This window comes from Schistosoma mansoni (genome assembly GCF_000237925.1).
Source record: "Schistosoma mansoni, WGS project CABG00000000 data, chromosome 4 unplaced supercontig 0032, strain Puerto Rico, whole genome shotgun sequence".
Classification (NCBI taxonomy): domain Eukaryota; kingdom Metazoa; phylum Platyhelminthes; class Trematoda; order Strigeidida; family Schistosomatidae; genus Schistosoma; species Schistosoma mansoni.
Genome location: NW_017386017.1, coordinates 1,426,912 through 1,449,397, shown reverse-complemented (window position 1 = coordinate 1,449,397; position 22,486 = coordinate 1,426,912). Strand labels below are relative to the sequence as shown.

At 37.1% G+C, this 22,486-nt stretch overlaps 2 protein-coding genes across 3 annotated transcripts in view; both read right to left on the bottom strand.

Annotated features, from left to right (window-relative positions):
* Nucleotides 1-12,542, bottom strand: part of Smp_049920.1 (importin 9 (imp9) (ran-binding protein 9),putative) — a gene marked incomplete at both ends in the record, with an annotated part of 52,114 nt that extends 39,572 nt beyond the window's left edge. For both annotated transcript variants that reach the window (XM_018791159.1, XM_018791158.1), the window contains 7 exons: nt 1,808-1,985; nt 3,633-3,758; nt 4,741-4,821; nt 6,991-7,079; nt 8,803-9,028; nt 9,221-9,372; nt 12,431-12,542. In XM_018791159.1, the coding sequence (XP_018645672.1) occupies nt 1,808-1,985; nt 3,633-3,758; nt 4,741-4,821; nt 6,991-7,079; nt 8,803-9,028; nt 9,221-9,372; nt 12,431-12,542 (964 nt within the window). The remainder of the gene's footprint in view (nt 1-1,807; nt 1,986-3,632; nt 3,759-4,740; nt 4,822-6,990; nt 7,080-8,802; nt 9,029-9,220; nt 9,373-12,430) is intronic.
* A 1,629-nt stretch (nt 12,543-14,171) lies between these two features.
* On the bottom strand, nt 14,172-20,891 carry Smp_049930 (hypothetical protein; the record flags this gene model as incomplete). The annotated part of the gene is made up of 3 exons (XM_018791157.1): nt 14,172-15,274; nt 17,043-17,240; nt 20,110-20,891. 3 exons carry the CDS (start codon nt 20,889-20,891, stop codon nt 14,368-14,370), a joined length of 1,887 nt encoding a protein of 628 aa, XP_018645671.1. The 3' UTR covers nt 14,172-14,367.
* Between the last annotated feature and the right edge of the window lie 1,595 nt (nt 20,892-22,486).

The following is a 22,486-nucleotide window of genomic DNA, read 5'->3' as shown; positions in this document are numbered from 1 at the left end:
TCGCGCACGGATACCAACTGTTTACTTTTATGTAGATGTAATACTGATTATCAACCAGAAATTAATGTTACACACAACGTATACAAGACCACAGTAGTAAACAAACTGATAAAGAGTAAATCTATTATGATAGGCGGTGTCCGAGATCTGATACTGATAAACAAGATGAGAGGCGTTAACCCCCAAGCTGACTACTTAAGCGAGAAACAAGTGGGAGAATCTACTGGGCGATCGAAAATATGCCTAAATAATCGTTTTTATATATTTATTTCTACTTCTTAGAAAATAAATTCATTTCCTAGCCGACGATGTGCAGTTGTCCTTCAGAACATTTCTGGTTGCTATCACGTAACCTTCTCCTCTAGCTTATTTATTTATTTATTTAAACACATAAATATTGGTACAAGGAAGCACCAGATACATATGCGCCTCACAAATCTCATTCGATTTGTGTGAGGGCTGTGATACTGCTCAGGTGCTTAGACAGAAGCAGGTGGTTTTCTTAGGGGACCACACCCGGAGCCTTTGACCTAAAGGTCTAGTCCACAAGATAGTGGAGCATCGTAAGGAGATGCAGTCCCATGGTAGCCGATGACCAACAGTTGGTTCATACGCCATTCGTTCCTTCAGGATCCTGGAGCCCATGTGCACCATTGGTTTGGAATCAGGGTTTTCCAACTCCCCTAGGTGGATCCTCCAAATCCACCAACCCGGTTAAAGCGCTGGACATTCGCTTTTCGTCCTCTCAATTTCGTAAACAACACACAACAGTGGTCTATCGGTTAAGGGCTCTGGAGCGAGACTGGTGGGTCCTGGGTTCGAATCTCACAAGTGCGGGTTCGTGGATGCGCACTGCTGAGGAGTCCCATAATAGGACGAAACGGCCGTCCAGTGTTTCTCTCATCTAGCTACCTCTGATTGACTCACTATATCAAGCTGCAGTGTGGCTAACAGGTACATCTAGTTGGCGAGTCCTAATTAGAACGAATTCTATTTCTAACCACATTTCGTCTATTCTATATCAACTTGGGATAATAGTTAGTATCGAGGCAATTCGCCCAGGATGTCTATACACTAACGAAGAGTAATCAAATTTTAGTCAAAATATCAACAACGGGATAATCCAAACCATTTTAAACTGGGTTGAATTGATCAGGGTTCACTGTCTTCCTAAAAAACTAACCTAATCAAAAAGATTTAAAAGCTAACACATCCGGGCAACAATAACACCGAACCAATCAAACACAAGAGTTACTGTGCCAAATCGAAAACGTTTTGATAGTTAGCTGGCACTTTATGTAAAGCTTAGTTAAGACCTAATTTTATTCAGTTCTTAGAAAATTTAAAATAGGTAAACATATCTATGTTGTTCAACCTTACATGTTTCCCATGGACTACAGAGTATTTCGAAATCAGTGCTATAGTTTAGTCTAACTGAAAAGTTATACGATAGGGAAACAGGAGGAAGCAAAATAAGGTCAATCTCCCAATAGTATATAGTGATTTATATAACTAGCAGAATATAAAACGAAAAAAACGATGGGCTTGAACACTGTATCCATAGATATCTTCATGTGCCAATATGAATATCAACACTGGGATACAGGTACATCTATCCGACAACTTCTAGATACGATGAAACGCGTATCTTGAACTCCAACGCTAACCATAGACTATCTATTCAAAAATCTCATAACAAAATGGCTATATGGAGGCTAATATCCAGTCCTGAATACCAACAACAGTATAGCTCAGACCCCTAGAAATAATATGTACGTTTGTTTTGCTTTTATTAAGAGGAACCCACCGTCAGAATCATATTCTTCTTCTTTCTCATTTGAAGAATTTGAAGCAATTTGCAATTGAGTATATTGTTTAACACAGGATACAACCAAATTCAACACTATATTAATCATTTGTGATATATTATAACCAGGAAAATTTGAGAAAAATTTACGATTTTCAACGCAAAGCGTAATTAAAAGCTGGAGAAATGGTAATAAAATGAGTGAGTTAAGTTACTTTATACATTTTGTCCAAGAATAACGTTACAAAGGGTTTTTAAAATGAGACCTTTCAATTGTTGATGAAAGAAATGTTAATTAATGTAACATCATACTTGGATTATGATACTTCTGTATATCCTTATCTGTATTTCTCTATTTGACTCATTTATTTAAACACATAAACATTGATACAAGGAGGCACCAAACATATATATGTGCCACACTTCATCATTCGATTTGTGTGGGGACTGGGATACTGTCCGAGTGCCCAGACTGAAGCAGGTGGTTTTCTTAAGGGGCCACACCCCGAGCCTTTAACCTGAAGGCCTAGTCCACAAGATAGTGGAGCATCGTAAGGAGATGCAGTCCCATGGTAGCCGATGACCAACAGTTGGTTCATACGCCATTCGTTCCTTCAGGATCCTGGAGCCCATGTGCACCATTGGTTTGGAATCAGGGTTTTCCAACTCCCCTAGGTGGATCCTCCAAATCCACCAACCCGGTTAAAGCGCCAGACATTCGCTTTTTGTCCTCTCACTTTTGTGAACAACACCCCCGCCACGAGAAGGCAGTGAGTAGGACTTCCCTGGCAGAGGCTATATATTCGCGTGGCCATATGAGAGCATTTCGAGAGGGAGAGCAGACTCTCCCCACTCTCGGCCGTACCAGGGCATTTGGGGGCATACACTTTGTACCGTCGACAAATCGTGGACCTAGTTATAAACAGATTGCAGCTTCTCATTTATGATGTGTTTTTATCTTGTAATTGCTGTCTAATGATAAAAAGTAAATCACTTAGCTTTCCTCGTATTCCCATTAGCCAAACTGAAGGAAAAAAGGAGTTACATGGGCTGATCAGCGTTAGTATACTAAGTAGCCTACTATTGGAATAAAATAGCTATCCAGTGCTTCCTGGTTTTCAGTGATGATCTATATATTGTCGGTCGGTGATGTAATCCATAGAATGATATTTTTGATGTTGAGTTTTCCGAGCTAAATGGTTTGACTGCAGACAAATATCACACTGGACAAAATGGGCGCTCCATGTCACTACGTATAAAGGAGCATAGATTAGCGGTGAGGCGACGTGATATGTTATCACTGACATCAATGTAGGCAGACAACTATGCACATGAATTCGTTTGGAGAAACGTTGGAAATCTTAAATGGGAGAAACTTTAAGAATCCCAGTGACTTTCTTGAAGCAAGATATTCTGATCAATTAACAAACCATTGATATTCACCCAAAGTATGAACCCATACGGAAGAGGTCAATCAATTATAAGGCCAGACGTCAGACAACAAAGATATTCAACGTGAATCCAAACGAACATAGCAAAACCCACAGCCAATCACAAGCATGGCCATCAGAATGAACCGATATAACACTTGTGGAATAACTAGAAAGTCCACTTCAACTTGAGATAGATGTTCAAGATGTCTAGAATGACAATCAAAGCACAAAAATCAAACCATCTAGTTCGGAAAACTCAGAGCCAGGAAAAAAGTATTTATCTGAGCTACAAATTTCCTTCATTATGTTATAGAATAATGTATAGTGGCTAAAAAGAGAGCTAAAATTGAAGTATGTAGAATAAATAAGAAAAAAACCCAGAAGTTTCTTACTTGTATAAGTTCACCTTTATGTGATACTTGTGATATTGTGGAGTTTTCATCATAAGTAGTTAGATCACTAATAATTGCTCCCAATGATGGACAAATATAACGATTAACAAAGTCATTTAAGATATCCTTAACGGAAGTGCATTACAAAAAAAGAAAACAAATAAATCATGGAAAGAATATTTTCAACAAGGGAAAAATCAGTGTACAACAAAAACTACTTTACCAGTTTATGTTAAGTGAATGATAATAGACAGACAAACATATATGTAGACTATATCCATATTACATAACAGTTCATTTACACCTTATCATAAGCTTTACAAGTATAGCTACAGTGTAATGGTTAAATATCAAATAGTTATTTATTCAGTAACTAGGTATCTAAATATCAGATATGATAAGCTAATTAGAATGAAATGAGCTGTGGCTAGTAGTGTAATCCAGGATGTGAGTAATACTGTATTCGGGATTGGTTATTTCGGTTTCCATGTATCTCAATGTCGATGTTCACAATGAGGCTTTGATCCAGTACCTTTCGCTTTAAATGTCTAACTTTTTATCCACTGAACTATTAAGTCTCGAAAGCCACTAACTTATGCAATGAGTACGCTGTTCACACAACTTTTATTAATGTTTCGAGTTATCCCGTTGTTAATATTCAGGACTAAGTTATGGGAATTTGAAGCAAAGACTACTGGATTTGAGTCCTATTGTAAACTTCAATAATTCTAGTTACTAACCATCTATTCTATAAAAACTTGTGAAAAATAGCCATATCGAGAAAAACCTCACAAAATGCACATATTTCAACAAGGACTGATCGAAATTTAGTCGAACATATCAACAAAGGTATAATTCGAATCCTCCATAATGATGAAATAATCAAACATGAAAGTTTATACTTATAACATAAAACAATTCAATGTACTCATTGCTTAGTACACATTGTGAACCATTATCCTTCACTGAATTATTTATGGTGAATATGCTCCGTTTTAAATTTATTTATTTTATCAACTGAATTTCATAATGTATATCTCACAGAAATTTCAACGACTGATAACAGTATACACATATTTCTTTTAAACATAAATCAATTGCTACCAACCTCATTTTGGCACATGACAGCAATATTTAAGAGGTTATCAATTGTGATAACAGCACGCCGCCGTGTAGACTGATCATATGTCTAGAAAAAAAAAAGATAAGCCGAAAGTATGGTTAAAAATAAATTCAGCGAAAATATTATAAGACGAACAATTGTACAATATGAGTAAATATAAAGTGTTTGGAGGTGTTTCTTGCAAGATCAGGATCCGCGTTACCTAGCTAAACAGTCTAAAATGTTAACATTAACATATCTTAGTACTTCAAAGAGTCAGTAGCGGCCTGAATACCTCATTAGGAAGTAGAACGATGAGAGCTCGAATCCCACAGGGAACATCGATTGTCTCGAGATTACGACTTGAACCGAAATATATATGTGCCAAGTCTATGTTCTGTACGACTGATAAATTGAATTTATCCGCTGTTCTAGGACAATATTTTCTGCCTAATTATTCCTACTGTTGTTGTATCCGAAGAAGATTAACTTATAGATAACTTCCAGGATCTATTTGCAGACTATTATTATATATTTTCCTATCGTATAACTACTAAATAGCTAGATTATTTATATTTCCTTTATCGTAAGCTTTCATTCGACCTATTGAGTAGTACTATACGATTTACTATCCTCAATTTCTTCCCAATCTATTAGTTACTGTCTTTTACACTCGCGGCCACTTTGGGCTTGATCTCTTATAATTATTTTTCACATTACGATTTGATGCGGTCTGGTCTGTTTGTATATATACTACGTGAGTCTGAAGTATAATAATCGTAAAATGAAGGCTGAGATGGTGTTCTGGTTTCAACGGAGAGGGCTAGGCGAGAAGTTACTGTTTTGTGGATCAATAAGGATTCGCACTTGACTCAAGGCTGCTAGTGCTGGTTGACGTGTCACTGGTTTAGCACAGGAACAAGGTCATACAATACAGTATTCTGATTGGCAACTTTGTCACGTGATAATTGACAGGGGCAAACGAAAACAACTATCCTTAATACTACTACACCTATAAACTATGACTTCTACAACTCTGATATTTATCCCAACAACTTCATCTCGCTGTAGTAATACAGTGTGAAGACTTGAGTAGAAGCACATTTGTCCCAAGCATTGACATTGCTAATGGCTGACTGGTGTTATATCTGAAGCGTTACGAATTCACTAGTTAGTGAACGGAACAAAGACTTGTGACCGGAGACCGATAAGCTAGCTATTTTGATGCGACCCAGACCCAGCTAACTAGAGTAGGAAGTCCAAGTTGGGAATCGGGGAAATATATTCCGTAGCAGCCAGAAGCACAACAATCATAAGGGAAAAAAGTCAAACGTATGTATACAGCAACAAATTGTCCTTGGGCATCATTATAGAATAGCACACTCAAAGAAACAACGGACCAATAGCGTTTAAGATAGTTTACAAGTGGGAAATATGACGTGAAGGTAAAAAGAGCGCTTTCGGGGCGAAAACAAAGAAATTCAAATTTTCAAAATAAAATTACAAAATCAAGCCATTTATCAAGTAAGTTCTGGGGATTCGACATCCCCAACAACTGGCTAACACCTAGTTTCATGACAGAGAACTAGATTCTCTTCTTGAAACAATCGTTGAGTTAATATCAAACCTGCTATATGGAATATGACTACCTAGATAGTAGTAGTTTTGTTTGAATCAATATTGAATATTTTTTCCTATAATAAACCAGGAGCAATCATCTATGTGTCATAATTAAGAAGTACAAGTCACTTCAAGTTTCATAAATCACTGAAAAGTGATCAGCGTAACACATATAATTGTCAAAGTGGTGACTGAATTGTGAGGGTTCCTAAACATTTCAACTACATAAACGTATATATATATATATATATATATATATATATATATATATATATATATATATATAACCAAGCAGCCCACCAGATTCGACGAGCCTGATTCTATAAATTATCGTCTCCTATGTTACCAAACAAACAAGATATTTTGAGTCACTCTTCATTGCTATGCGTACCATTACTAAAACGATGTAAATGGTTGGAAATCTGATGGAGCGACTAGAAGTACTACTAGGTTTATAACCCTTATTACAGACAATCCGAACATTTTATTTTTCCAGAAGTCATCTTTAATTCAAAACAGACTACTAGCTAAAAAAAATAGTTAGAAATCCATGATGTAACTATTTATTTATGAGTAAACCAAGACGCTGCATAAGAAGGATATGTTAAGTACCTTAATTCTCAAAAAGCAAATTACCTGTTTATCTGAATATATTCGCAATAGTTCAGGCATAATAAATGGACCAACTACAGGTAAGTCAAGGTCAGATAGATCAGAACTAACCTCTGTAAGTTTAAACCGAAAAACAAAATTCAATGTTGTTCAGTTTCATTAAAAATAAATTGAGGTAGTCGATTGAAAGGGTTAACACCTTGAAAGTGCATAAATTAGAACTATAAACATGAAAAAATGTTGACGCTTAAATCTGAATATATAAGAAATGAAGTTGATCAACTCGAACTTAAATTTAGTTCGGTATTTTTACATTACTTTTATAACAGTAAGAGTAATTTGTTTGATAAACCGAATCATGTGTCTATTCGTACCTAATTTTGAGAGGTAATCTTCACAGTTCTAGTGAGGAGTCGTAACCAGTGGAATTCAACCATGTTGAATATGAGGCAGTTAACCACAAATCGCACTAGATGGTTGCGTAATATCTCGAAATGAATGAAGTTAGAAGTGTAAACCATTAAATGGCGGCTCAGTGAACTGAAGCTGAAGCGCTCGATGCGAGGGGTCGTTAAAGCTCTGTTAAGGAGTCCGATACTTAGAAGAAACTATTAATCAACTGAACTCATTCACCAGGTACTTGTATATGAGCCATACTCTAAACGTGAGGGTAAATAGTACCACATGGTAGCCCAAACAGAAGGTGAGGCGTGGTTCGAACATGAGACGGTGGTTTGAAGTCGAATACCTTAACTACTAGGTTATCGCTTCGATACTAGGACGAGAAAACTTATCCGGTGCTTCCTGGTCTAAAATAGATGTCTAACTAAGATCAGTATGCAAAGTAAACTATAAAAACGCAATAAAATTGCTTAGACACAACCTCCGTATTTATTAAAAAACTCTGATTGTTGATTTCAGCCAGGTTGGATTAGCAAAATACCTGAAATGGATAATCAGGAATGTGCAACTTCATATCCATAACTTTAGTCCAAGTTTTTAGTTCTTATTCATTAGATATTTAAACTAGTGGTTGGCTTATTTATGTTCTTATTACCCAATTCCAGTTTTGGCAAGCAATACACAATACGGGAAGGACTGGGATAACGTATTTAAATGTAGCAATATAAAGTGGACTATGATCTTCAGTATGCCAAATTACACATTTCCAGACATCGATACTGCAAACAGTGTTTTCACTATTGGTGTCATTATCTCCATTACATTGTTTTACGTTTCGTTGATTTAGTTTCCCGATTCACAAATGAAGTTTGGTTGCGTGAATCGGCACTCATGATAGATCTTATGTTGTTTATAAAAGTGTGTTAAATAGTTAACGTAATGCTATGTTACACGAATTAAGTTATAAGTTTGAGGACTTCATGTAGAGAACCTTTCAATACCATCGGTCTTAAAAGCCACAGTGAACAACCTTTAAAACATGATATGCAGTGGCTTCAAAATAAGATGCATATAAACTTTTATGGAGGATAGTTAGACAGTCATGGAATATTATTTCTCCTTTACAACGTACCTACTTGTAAGTAGCATGTGATTTTAGGGAAAACCATTTCTTCACATTCATTTATAATGATTCATTCTTCACAAATATGGGAAGAGGAGTTTTAGCACTAGTACTGTACATTCCCTAGTAAGCCGGGAAATCGCCGTTTTAATCCATTGGGGATTGTTTGTATGCTTACTATTGAAAAGTCTCTGAATAAAAAATGGAGCGACTGTTCAGTATTTTACAGGTAGTTCGATAGTCAGTGATAAAAACTTCCTTAATCGACAAATCTTCACAAAAACAGAATATTCTCTGTTATCACCACTTACCAGTTAGTACACGTAAAACTCCATGCACTGTATTCTTAACAATATTATTATTATTATTCATACATGGTTGTCGAATTAATGCAATAAGTTGATTAAATAAATCTGGCCACATTTCTGGCCAATCATGTTGAGCGATCAAAGTGATTGTATGGGCAGCTGTCACACGAATTGATTGATGAGGTGAAGCTAACAACTGTAACATTCCAGATCGAATAAGGGACTTTGCCTTTAATAAAACAAAACAGTATACAAGTTAAAGCACTCCACCTAGAAATACTTAACTTCTTTTTAATTGAACGTTACTATTAAGTTGCTAGTGAGGAAACACCTCTAAAAAGCTATGAACTTCATTATCATGAATAAATCCTTAATAAACCATGTCAAAAAGTAACCAGAGATCAGGAAGCTAACAACTCACATTATCACATGTTTCCGGTGGTTTAAATGACATACAAGATGTTTCACTCCAGTGTACAGCTATATAATTCTTTAATGTAATACCAGCCAACTGACGTAATTCAACACTGAGTTGCTCATTTAAAAATATATTCGCAACTTTGATTGGGTAGTCTATAAAACAAACAGAAATACAATAATAAAAATGAATGAATGTAAACTTCTATGTGAGGCAGGCGCTGATGACGTTGTTCAGAGTACCAATGAAATTTTTACAGACAAACCATCTAGTTCAGTGAACACACCACTAAAAGCACCTACCTGATCTGTAAATGTTCCCCAGGATTTCAAACAGTTTTGTGCAACACATCCATGAGGAAGTGGAACTACTATAAATAGAGCCAATATGGCGATTATCCTAAATGATTGAGGGCGAGGGAAGATCTGTATGCGGTATTTAATAATTAAACATTACTAATTAGAACATGGATTAAGCTACTGAAAAATACCTATTTGTTGTTGATAATTGATTTATAAACACTATTTATGTATTTACTCTAGATTCCTTGATAATCAAGTTACCAATGCACATAAACATAAACCCGGATTATGCTAATAGTTTAGCGAAACTTACTTACCTACACCTGTTACCCCTCGTGGATGAGCATAGGCAGCCCACCAGCGTTCTCCAGCCAACTCTGTCCTAGGCAATCCTTTCCAAATGCTAATCATCCTTTTTATGTCCGCTTACGATTTTCGACGCAGTGTGTCATTTGGCCTTCCACTTTTTCGTTCCCCTTCAGGATTCCAAGTTAGCAATTACCTCGTGATGCAGTTGGATGATTTCCTCAATGTATGTCCTATCCACTTCCAACGTCTTTTCCTAATTTCCCCGTCAGCTGGAAGCTGGTTTGTTCTCTCCCACAGTAGGCTATTGCTGATGGTATCCGGCCAAAGGACGTTGAGTATCTTGTGTAGACAATTATTTATAAATACTTGTACATTTTTGACGATGGTTGTGGTAGTTCTTGAAGTTTCAGCTCCTTATAGTAGAACTGTCTTGACGTTCAAATTGAAGATTGTGACTTTGAAGTTAGTTGACAGTTGTTTTGAGTTTCATATGTTCTTCAACTGTAGGAATGCAGCCCTTGATTTGCCTATCCTTGCCTTTACATCGACATCCGATCCTCTTTCTTCATTGATGACGCTTCCCAAGTACATGAAAGATTCCGTCTCTTCCAGAGCTTCTCCATCAAGTGTGGCCGGGTTGGTGTTCTCCGTGTTGTATTTGAGTATCTTGCTTTTCCCCTTGTGTATGTTGGGCCTATTGGTTCAAAGACTTCTGTTACACTCGTTGTCTTTACCTGCATGGGATAGAATAGCCAGGTCATTTACGAAGTCCAAATCGTCTAGTTGCATACAAGTTGTCCATTGTATTCTGTGCTTACCTTGAGATGTGAAGGTCTTCATAATCCAGTCAACCACCAGAAGAAAGAGAAAGGGCGAGAGTAACCAGCCTTATCTGACTCTGGTCCTCACATGGAATGCGTCTGTCAGCTGTCCTCCATGCACCACTTTGCACTGTAGTCCGGAATGTGAATTCCGTATGATATTGGCGATCTCCCCATGTATACCATAATGCCGAAGAAGTTTCCATAATATTCTATCCACGCTGTCAAGCGCTTTCTCATAGTGAAGAAAGTTGATGTATAGTGGCGAGTTCCATTCAATTGATTGCTCAACAATGATTCGTAGTGTCGCAATTTGATCTGTGCACGTCCGCCTTTTACGGAGTCCGGCCCGTTGATTTCAAAGCAGACATGAAAAGGATGAACAGCAATTTGAAAGGATTGCCTAGGACAGAATTGGCTGGAGAACGCTGGTGGGCAGCCTATGCTCATCCACGAGGGGTACCAGGAGTAAGTAATTAGGTAATATATTGTTGGGGATGTTAGATTCCCAGAACTCGGTAAATGTCTTGTTTTTGTAATTTTATTTTGAAAACTTGAATTCCTTGTTTTCGCACCAAAAGCGCCCATTTTTACCTTCATATCATACTTCTCACTTGGGAGAACCTTAAATGTTATTGATTCGTTGTCTCTTTTAATATGCGTTTCGGTAACTTTTCCCAAGGACATTTTTATGCTGTATATATACGCTTGAATTGTGTTTGTTATTATTGTTCGTGCTTCTGGCTGCTTGTGTAATACATTTCCGTCTCCTGAACCTGAACTTCTCTTTCTAGTTAGTGAAGCTAAGACGCATAGGAATAGAGAACTTATTTGGTCATTGTGTCACTGAGTCTTCGTCTCGTTCTCAGATTAGGTGAACTCATAATCTCTTCAAACATATCCTATACATATAGCGACTGAATCATTTGCTGTAAAAAAAACTTGAGACTTCAATTTGAACCGACACGATTTACATCGTGTTCCAGCTACCAAGAGTTTAGAATTCATCAAGGGTGGAAGAAATGTGAACAAGTTTACTAACTGTTGGTAGTAATAGTAATAGTAAGAGTGAAAGTTAAGTGATTTGCAAGTTGATTTTATAAATCATTTGCCACTCCGAAGTATCCTTCACTAGGTACATGACCTGTTGTGTCTTCAAAAAATTTCCCCAAAACTTCCTCTATAAGATTAAACATTCAAAGAAAGCAAACAAAAAGAAGTCCGTCAATGTACCTACATCATTAATTACAAAAATAAGCGTAGTAACCTATTTAATCTATCATCGTCACATTCACGAGAAGTGAAATCATACTCTAACTCCTATTTATATTAATTTATTTATCTAAACACATAAACATTAGTACAAAGAGGCACTAAACCCCTTAGGTGGATCCTCTATATCCACCGACCTGGTTAAAGCGCCGGACATTCGATATTCGTTCTCTCAATTTCGTAAACAACACCTCCGCCAAGTGGTAGTGAGTGGGACTTCCCTGGTGGTGGTTGTATAGGCGTGGCCATGTGAGAGTATTTCGAAAGGGAGAGTAGCCTTTCCCCAACCTCGACCGTACCAGGGCATTTGCGGGCAACTCGTGTTAGCAAAAGTAACGAAATGATTTCAAAATAAGTGATCTGTCGACTAATCAAAACTCTTTTTTAGCGGAAAAGTAAATACCCAACAACTAGTGGTACTTTGAAATAACTACAGTCCAGACGAGTAGTGATTAAAAAAGACTCACTAAGTGCTACAAAATAAAATAGCAACATTAAACTGAACTGACCTTCGAGAACTTCCAATGCAGTCAAACTTTGTTCAGCAGCTTGCCGATCACCAATTCCATGTCCAAGAACAATAGAGAAAGCGGAGAGAATAGCTTGAGTAGGTGCATCCATGAAAAAACTGTAAGATAATTAGCAATAACAAATAAGAAAGAACCTGAAGAGATAATGGAAAGAATAGAGAGTATGGATGATAGTTCGCGACTAGAATAGATGTATAACCCTAATAATCAATTGCAACCACCAATTTACCGAGTATATGTAAGTATAAATCGGTTTCCCAACCACCACAGTTTATGATTGCGGGTGAAAGTCAAATGCTCTAACCAAAACTCCATTCAATAATATCGAAAAGCTTAACTGATTAACGCTTTTTAGGTGAATGTAGACAAAGCTTCAAGACTACGGAACAGCTTTAAAACTAAATTTACTGATAAGTGCTTCAAACTACGAAACACCCATGAACTATAAACATTTTTAAAAATGTTGTACATTGTGATTTATGGTAGAAGAATGAATTAAACCCTACATTGAAATGATGAGAAAATCACGAGACCATTGGATTAGTGGTCATAATACTTGATTTCTAACAATTAAGTCCCAGGTTCAAAACATGTTACATTTACTTCAGTTTGAAAGCCGATTAATATCACTAGCTATCACACAAAAACATATGGGTTGGACACAACAGGAAAATTACTAATAATACATCAGTTGGAATTTAGCAGTAAAAATATTTTTTTCAACATAAATAATTAAATTGATTTGATATTTTGAAATAACTTGGTAGGTTTCAATATACGAGACCAATCAGTGGATAAATACATAATCTCGGCACACATCTTTTGCCGAAAGATATAGTGGTTCCGTCCTGGGACTCAAATTACTTAACGAGATACGGAAACAAAAAAACTATTGACCTAAGTGTTCTTGGAGTATGAGAACTATCGCTTTATCAAACGAGTGAAACAACGAAATACGTAGACGAAAGCGTACTCTGAACTACCAATGTAAATTCGAAAAAATAGTATGTCTTATCAGTAACTGATAAGAGAATTTTTCGGATTCATAAGAAAACTAAAATTAGTGAATTAAAAAAAGTCCTTATATTTTCTAAGTAACTCGCCCCTAAAAGCCCTGGTACGGCCGAGAGTGGAGAGACTACGCTCTCCCTCTCCAAATGCTTTCACATAGCCACGCGTATGTAGCCTATGCCAGGGAAGTCCTAATCACTGCCTTCTCGTGGCATTACTATTGTTTACGAAATTGAGAGGCCGAAAAGCGAATGTCCGGCGCTATAACCGGGTTGGTGGACACGGAAAGTTCGCCTAGGGGAGTTGGAAAACTCTGATTTCAAACCAATGGTGCACATGGGCTGGCTCCAGTGTGCCGAGGGAACAAATGGCGTATGAATCAATCGTTGGTCACCGACTACCATGGGACGTCATCTCCTCACGACGCTCCACTGTCTTGTGGATCAGATCTTTAGGTCAAAGGCTCCGGGTGTGGTCCCCTAAGAAAACCACCTGCTTCGGTTTGGGCACCTGGGCAGTATCACAGCCCTCAAGCAAACCGAATGAGATTTGTATGGCGCATATGTATCTGGTGCCTCTTTGTACCAATATTTATGTGTTCAAATAAAAAAACTAAGTAACTGACTTATCTATAATAACCATAAAAAAGGGAAAAAAACAACTTAAAAGCACATTTCCAAGCATATTTGAATAAAAACAAAACTTGTTTCCAGAAAAACTAAAAATCTACTTCTATATTTAGGAATGCTTCATAATTAACATGAATAATAAATACTAGAGCAAAAGAAGTCCATCATACATTAATAAATGCATATGTACATACAACGTACGAAGAGTTTATATAAAACAATAGAAATAAATGGGAATTAAAAACATATTTCTGCTAAAAAATGATCAGCTGTTTGTTATTCAACTTTACGACATAGTATCGGTTGGACAGGATTCGATTCCAATTCAACTGGTAACGTATTTTCAGACAATTTCAGTTCGTCAATGAACATATTTAATAAATCTTGAGAATAAACATTAATTAATTTATATAAATCATTAGCTAAATCTTCTACAGTTGTATAACGTAAACCAATTTGACGATGAATTGTATTCGGTGAAATTGTTTGTGGTAATTGATCTGATTGACACACTATTGTAGGACCAGATTCAGATATAGTAGTACCTGCACTGCTATTATCATCACCACTGTTATGATTATTATAATCATGATTACTATCATTTGAATCAATGGTAGAATTCATCAAGTTTTTATCTAATGAATAATTATTGAAAATACTTTTATCAAATGTATCATGTTTTATGGAATGTTCACTGAAATATAATGGTAAACCATTTGAACAAGAAATTCTTGATAATGTAGATGATGTTGATGCATCATAACATATAAATGATTCACGAATAAATGATATAATAATTTCACGGAAACGATCACATATATGAAAATAATTTTCATTTGGTCCAAGAAAACCCCAAGCTAATGCAGGCAAAACTGTACCAACCATACTATAATAATGTGCATAAAATCCATCTGGATATTTTAATAATTTTCGTTTAGCTAATAGAATAGTCCAAACAGTTGAATCAAGAGCGCAACGTTTAAAATTATCACTTAACCATTTATGTCTAGTGACAGATAATACAGAACTGGGTGGATTAGCTAATAATTCAAAAGCTTCTAGAAGCATTAGATCAATGACGACATCATAAAAATTGATTATTTTTACACCTTTAGCGAATAGTTCCTCGGCCATCATGTTGTTTGATTTATTTTTTTGAGAAATAATGAATTCCATAAGATGACTGAAAGGAAAATAAATAGTGTTTTTTTAAATGTAAAGTATACTTAGAAAACATCCATTTGGAAAAAAAGCCTACATAAATATCAATAGGGGATAGCGTTATACGAGAAATTGATTGAATTTTTAAATATGTCAATGAATATCAATGATTCGAAGACACACCTCGTTATGAGACGTGAAAGTAGAGTTCCATCATGTATAGGGTTGTGAGCATCCCCTCTAAAACTAGAACAAAATGCCCGTCCACTGTTCGTCAGCTGTTGCTAATGCGTTTTCCAAATGATGTCAGCCTTTGGTGAAAATAAACTTACAGATTTATATCAATAAAACAAAAACAACTTATTATTACCAACTACATAAGACAATATACACATAAAGTGTTGTCTTTAGAACGGACGCCTGAAACTGTACTAGAGCCCCTGTGATTAAAAAGCAGTAATATTATCTAATCTAATTATTGATTAGTTCTTCTATATTGCCTATAGCACCGATAGCATATTTCACCAATGCACAACGAATGAGACCTTAATGCCAATTGGACCTTGAGATCCTTCCAACACAGTGTCTAATCAGAAGACGAAGATAGCAGGGAAGTTAATTCTCTATTATACTCTATTCAATTATGATCCCAAACCCACACGATAAAATAACTTACCTTCTTATTCCTGAAGATTACAAAAGTGATAAAAATAATAAATTTCTATTATTTAAGTGAGCTCCCAAATTTTATGCATCACAGTGACTTTGGAGCATTTTGCGTACAACCCCAGCTCAAGACTTTTAGTCAAAAATATATATTGTTTTTAGTAAATTTATCTAGTGTGATAAAGCCTTTAGTGTCTAGGATGCCTGACTCAAAGTTGTAGTGACGACCGTGAGGTCAAAAATAAGTGTTTGATCAAATGAACTATCACTTTCCAATTCCTTTAGGAGGACCATGTGTGTCCACCAACCCAGTTAAAGCGCTGGACATTCGATTTTCACCCTCTCAATTTCGTAAACACCCCCGTCACGCGAATGCAGTGACTAGGACTTCCCTGGCAGTGGCTGTATACGCGTGGCCATGTGAGAGCATTATGAGAGAAACAGCGGACTCTCCCCACCCTCGGACGTACCAGGGCATTTGGGGATTGCATATTCTAACACTGCCTAATTCTACGGGCCATGTTTTTTGGTGTAGGGGGTACGTTAGAAGAGAGCTAGGGGAGCTCAAACAGAAACACAGAATGAGTCTGCTAGATAGAGTCATGTAGAGAAAAGAACATGACCTGGTTAGAAACCGTACGACTCTAGTAACTAATGATTAGAGATGTTCAGTAAAATGGTCCAGAATTGCCCATTAATCCCTTGATCCCAAAATTTACTTATACCTTTTGGTTTCCTTGTTGTTCTACACCTAATCGCTTTGCCTAGCACTGATAATGTTACTACTTCTACTACACTGGGATGTCTTAATAATTTTATCTCATTGTGCTGTGGTATGGCAACTCGAGTTGACGTACATGTGTCCAGTTCTACGTTGCAGATGACTGATTACATGCTGAATAAACTACTTTACTGATTCAGTAGAAACAGGAATACACGAGTCCTATGACAACTGAGGACGACTAGAGTTTAATTTTCTTATAAAAGCAATCACACGGATAAGAGCATTACATCATTTTAAAGACCTACTATTAAGTGTCTACAAAATGTTAAGATTTTCAATTACAAAAGCGAAAAAGTAGAGGTAGGTGTCTGACATCTAGTACTGCAAAAATCACACTTACTCATAATTCCCTTCAAAATCCGTCAAGGGATACCCAAGGCAATACAGTAAACGACAAACATTACGTTTCCCAACCTCGATAAACCAAACAGTGGGTTCATGACAGTCGAAAATATAATCAAATGCTTGACGAAGGCAATGGACCTTGCCCAGATATTCAATGTCAAGTTCACACCCCACGAATTGTGTTCGAAGAGCGCTGGAAAAAGCAAGAACAACTCGAAAATTTATGATATTGGATATACCATTAAATCAAGAAACAAGAAGCTCTTGGTAAAAATGAACTATGGTATCCTATGAATTATGACAGGCAGTAGATAGATAGAAAAGAAAAGCACATCGATTTTACGATTACAGATACGGAGTTTAGTGGGTTAACAATTATTGTGAGTAACCTATCCATATGACCAAGTAAACTGTAGCAGAAACTGAACCATACTTATCTGCGTAATAGTTAAAATTCGAAGGTGCAAATACGGTCAGTTAGACTCAAAACTATTATCTTGATATAACAACTTGAATGTTCTACCTGATTAATTAAGCAGGTAAGGCTAACCAAAAACACCAACATGATAGGAACTCGAAGAATACCTTGAGATCGTATCGGCACAAAGAAAAACAGTTGAATGAGAAAAAAATCAATTAATCAAATTTCTTAGCCAAAGTCAGAAATATGGAGTAGGGTTTGGACCAAAAACAACAACTGAAAATCGGGTAATTTAATCACTAATCCCCAACGAATACTATTGAGTGAATAGCTAGGACACATAGATTTCTGGTGCAATTACCTAATGAGAACTAAGTATCTAAACAGAAGCGTAGGTCAAAATATATGAAAACCAACATTCTATTCCATGAATCTGAATTTTTTTCGAGAATAGCGGCTGTTGTCATCTAAACCTGAAAGATGGAGTCATACTGTTGATTTTTAATTATACTTGCTCTGGGATCACCATCAAACTGTCAACATGCTATATCGCTTCAATTTAAACGGTATTCTTAAAAACAATATTACAAGTCTTCACATTGCCCCCAAATGCCCTGGTACGGCCGAGAGTGGGGAGACTACGCTCTCCCTCTCCAAATGCTCTCACATGGCCACGCGAATGTATAGCCTCTACCAGAGAAGTCCTACTCACTGCCTTCTCGTGGCATTACCGTTGTTTACGAAATTGAGAGGACGAAAAGCGAATGTCCAGCGCTTTAACCGGGTTGGTGGACACAGAAAGTTCGCCTAGGGAAGTTGGAAAACCCTGATTTCAAACCAATGGTGCACATGGGCTCCAGGATCCTGAAGGAACGAATGGCGTATGAACCAACTGTTGGTCACCGGCTACCATGGGACTGCATCTCCTTACGATGCTCCACTATCTTGTGGACTAGACCTTTAGGTCAAAGGCTCCGGGTGTGGTCCCCTAAGAAAACCACCTGCTTCTGTCTAAGCACCTGAGCAGTATCACAGCCCTCACACAAATCGAATGAGATTTGTGAGGCGCATATGTATCTGGTGCTTCCTTGTACCAATATTTATGTGTTTAAATAAATAAATAAATAAGCCTTCACATTAGATATTGCTTCTACTTGGTCTCAGTGATTTAGGAAACTCATTAGCCGTTTTAGCTAAACAATATAGGCAAAATCTATTCTGAATAAAAACCATACAAAACGCTAATCTTTTGGATCTTTTTTGGGCATGACAAGTGTGTGAGTACGGAAGATAAATAAGTCAATCTGACAAGCTATTTCGTCTACCTGTCATCACTCTAGTGCGAGTCCGCAGATAAGAACTGAATCTGCAGCAAAAATAGAGACCGATTAGGTCTGAGGAGAAGTTTAACCTTGAATACTGATATCAGAAACGACCAAATACCAACACCTCGCAAAAAGGCATACTATAGCATTGAGAGAAGAGATAGCTGAAGCTGAAAAACCCGGAAAGCTTAGAAAACATTCATGGATGTTTTAGCAAAATCTTTTGAAAGTAGTAGGACAACTGAGTCGGTGATTTTAGGATTATAGGTACGATTCAAAGGAGTGAGGATGTTGTGGACCTATATCAACCAAATTATGTCGAATTAGTCGCTTGGATACCCAGTCACTACCTAATTAGAAACTACGCTCTACTTAGATTAAAAGCAAAACATATATCGCTTCGTAGCACATTGTCAGAAACATTGGGAGTTAATAAAGTAACTCCAAATAAACCATTTGTGTAAATGAAGACACATATGAGCAACCAGCGGTATGAACATTAATGTATAACTTACATTGGTTGAGAGTTCAGTAACCAGCTCATCTGTAAAAGTGACCCACAGTTGGACCTAGTTAAAATCCATCATTTACCCAGACGAAGTATTATAAATAACCCTTAGTTCAAACCAACATTTTGTGTACAGAGATATGGAAGCACCATGTTCATGGAGATAAACGCTGCTTGTATACCGCTGATTAGGATTCGAAAACGAAGTGCGGGGATCTTTTACGTCTGTAGAACCCCGGTGTGGCTAAATCACAAATAATTTCGACTTAGAAACAGCATAGCAATAAATACTTTCATGTCGACTTTAAACTAATAGTAATGGGAATATGGTCTTAGAACAAGTATAAGTCGAAAACGATACGGTGCGATGATAGAGCCACATAACGCGGTTACTACCAATGCGAATGTCTGAAATAAAGCTAAATAATTCATCTCTTCTCCCTTCTTTCGAACGAAAATTGAAAAATCATGTCATCACTAACGCACTGAAATATGTGCACTGTCGTTTCGTATAAATTGTTTGTAAATGTCAGTAATTTCATTTACATGAGCTGAATTTTTAGTCAAGCAATAGGAGTAGCTGGGTCGTTTATTAGCAAAAGAATTATAACAAGTCAGTAATTTTATTTGTTAATTTCACAGTAAGTTTGCACATAAACATTGCGGAGACCAAAAAAATCATTAATAGATATATTAATATCTAAGAAAGTTTTACTTGACGTATAAAGGATTACGGTGAACTTTTATAAGTGACTAACAACTGTTGCACAACCAATATATCTATACAATTGAAACTTCAAGAACTCACCGATATGGAACTTCACCTTCGTTTAACAACTTCAAAGCATTGTAATAAAGAGGCCTACGGACGTTAAACTGCATTAAAAGTTCTAGCTCTGTTAAGTCTAGTTGTTCAGAAGCCGAGAAAAATGAGGAGGTATCTTCCTGGGAAGTCGTTGAAGACTCTATTGATTCTTGTGGATAACTATCGTCATGAACCAACTGCTGCTTGTACTGTTCACGCAAACGATAAGCATGTTCCAAAAGAATACGCAGGTCATTGATCAAATGCTCTGAGTTTGATGATGGGGCTGATAATCCTTTATCCTCGAGAATTTTAACCTTGGACATAAGAGATTCTAGATGTTCGACGACTCCGGCTAAAGCATGGAGACCTAATTTTCTATAATCTAATCCCGAACATGAGCCATCTACATCGGAATCGTTAGTTGTACATAGAAGTGAAGATTTTCTTGACCTTGACAGCGTCAGGTGATTTTCGCTGAGATTTGAAGTTCTAGATAAAACAGATCTGGCGCTCCGATTACTTGATAGTTTTGTTTGAGAGTAGTAATCGGCAACATTTACAAGTGTATCGAGATCATCCAAATCACCAACAACTTCTGAATGGAGACTAGAAGCTTTCGAAGAGCTCCTGGACTTGAGCCAATAGTACAAAGCACTAAAGACTGCGCCACCAACAGCAGCAGATAAAAGTACACACTTCAAGCTTTTTCGTGAAACAAGACATTTTAGCGCTGGAAAGTGTATTATGTCCAACAAATAGGGTGAAACACCCCCTTTTTTCATGAGATGGTGTTTTTTATAAATAACGTTTTATATCCATTTGTGAAAGGGAGGATACTATATTAGAAAAGACAACAGCATCTAAACCAAACATGCGGGTGAACTTTTGTTCAAATAAACCGCCTAAACTTCTAATCCGAAATCCAATATATCCAGTATCTACCATATGGTTTCATATGGTCCTGGACGGAAAAGAAGAAACTTTCGCTTAAAAAGCTTTCGTATCAAGTTGTAGTGGATCATCGATTCCGCCGGCCAGAAACCTCAGTACATTCAGTTTCAGTTTGGAAAGGACAGGAGGCTAACGATGAATCCTAAGTCATTGTGTGTCTGGACAACAGATAGCACAGTGTTATTCATCATTTGTGCATCTGTACCTTGGTGATCAATATTCATCAAAATATACTTGGAAGCATCTGTCGGCAACTGCCAGGTTTGCGACCATTCGGATAGTTTCTTCAGGTCATTCTGAAGTTCTAAGCTATCACCCTTACATTTTATCGCTCTCCATATCTTGAAATTGTCAGAATATAACAAAACCGGTTTTCAAGAGCGCACCAGTATTCACGAGCCACTAATAAGTTAGTGAGACAAGAATAACCTATTCTAAAACCACGCTGCTTTTCCGAAAAGGTCCGGTTTTCATCAAGATATATTTAAACAGCTCCTTCGGAATAATCATTTCTAAAATTTTAACAACCACGCTAGTTAGGTTAACGGGTCGGTAATTCTCAGGTTTAAGTTTTGTGACTGTTTTGAAGACAGGACTTACTATGGCATTCTTCCAGTCTTTTGGTTAACAACCCGGCGTTATGGATATATTAAAGCACATACCCAAAGGGTTCGCAACAAAGTTAGCTAATTCCTTCAGTGAACTAGGATGCAGTTCGTCGGGTCCCGTGGATTTGCCTATGTCACGCTTATTTAGTAGACCAGAAACATCGAGTTCTTTCATGGTCACGTTTGTCCAGTATGTGTGGGGGGATTCGTATGAAGTGGAAGAAGGGCGTTTATATAGTACACGCATTGCTCAAGTAGTCTGAGAATAGTTGAGCTTTACCAAAGTTGTCCTCCATTAATGATGAAGCGCTACTGTCTCCCCATGGTGCTGGAACATTTCCCCCTTTTTTGTCCATCAGTTAATATACGAATACAAGCATTTAGGACATTCTATAGATTCCTTTACAATGTTGTCTTCGTACAACCTTTGAGACTTACGGAGGGTCGAGGCACAGGTATTCCGAGTTTCTTGATATTGAGATTTTGTTTCATCAGTCCCCAGTAACCTGAATATGTCCCACATTCTTCTTCTCTTGCGGAGGAGAGTGTGAGCTTCCCTACTGAACCATAGTGAAAGGTTTCTTAGTCCCCTTGGTGTGGTCCAAGGGATGTTGGGTGCAGTAACTTCAAGTATAGATTTCGAAATACATCCCAAACTGTTTCAATCGGGGACTCTGGCTCTGTTGTCCAATCTAGTGACGATTTTGTGAGCGTGATATCCTGCATATTTGCTTTTCAGACCCCAGGTCATGTGTGCTTGTTATTGACAACTATATTGAAGTGAAAGGTTAGAACTACATGATCTATTTTACCTTGGG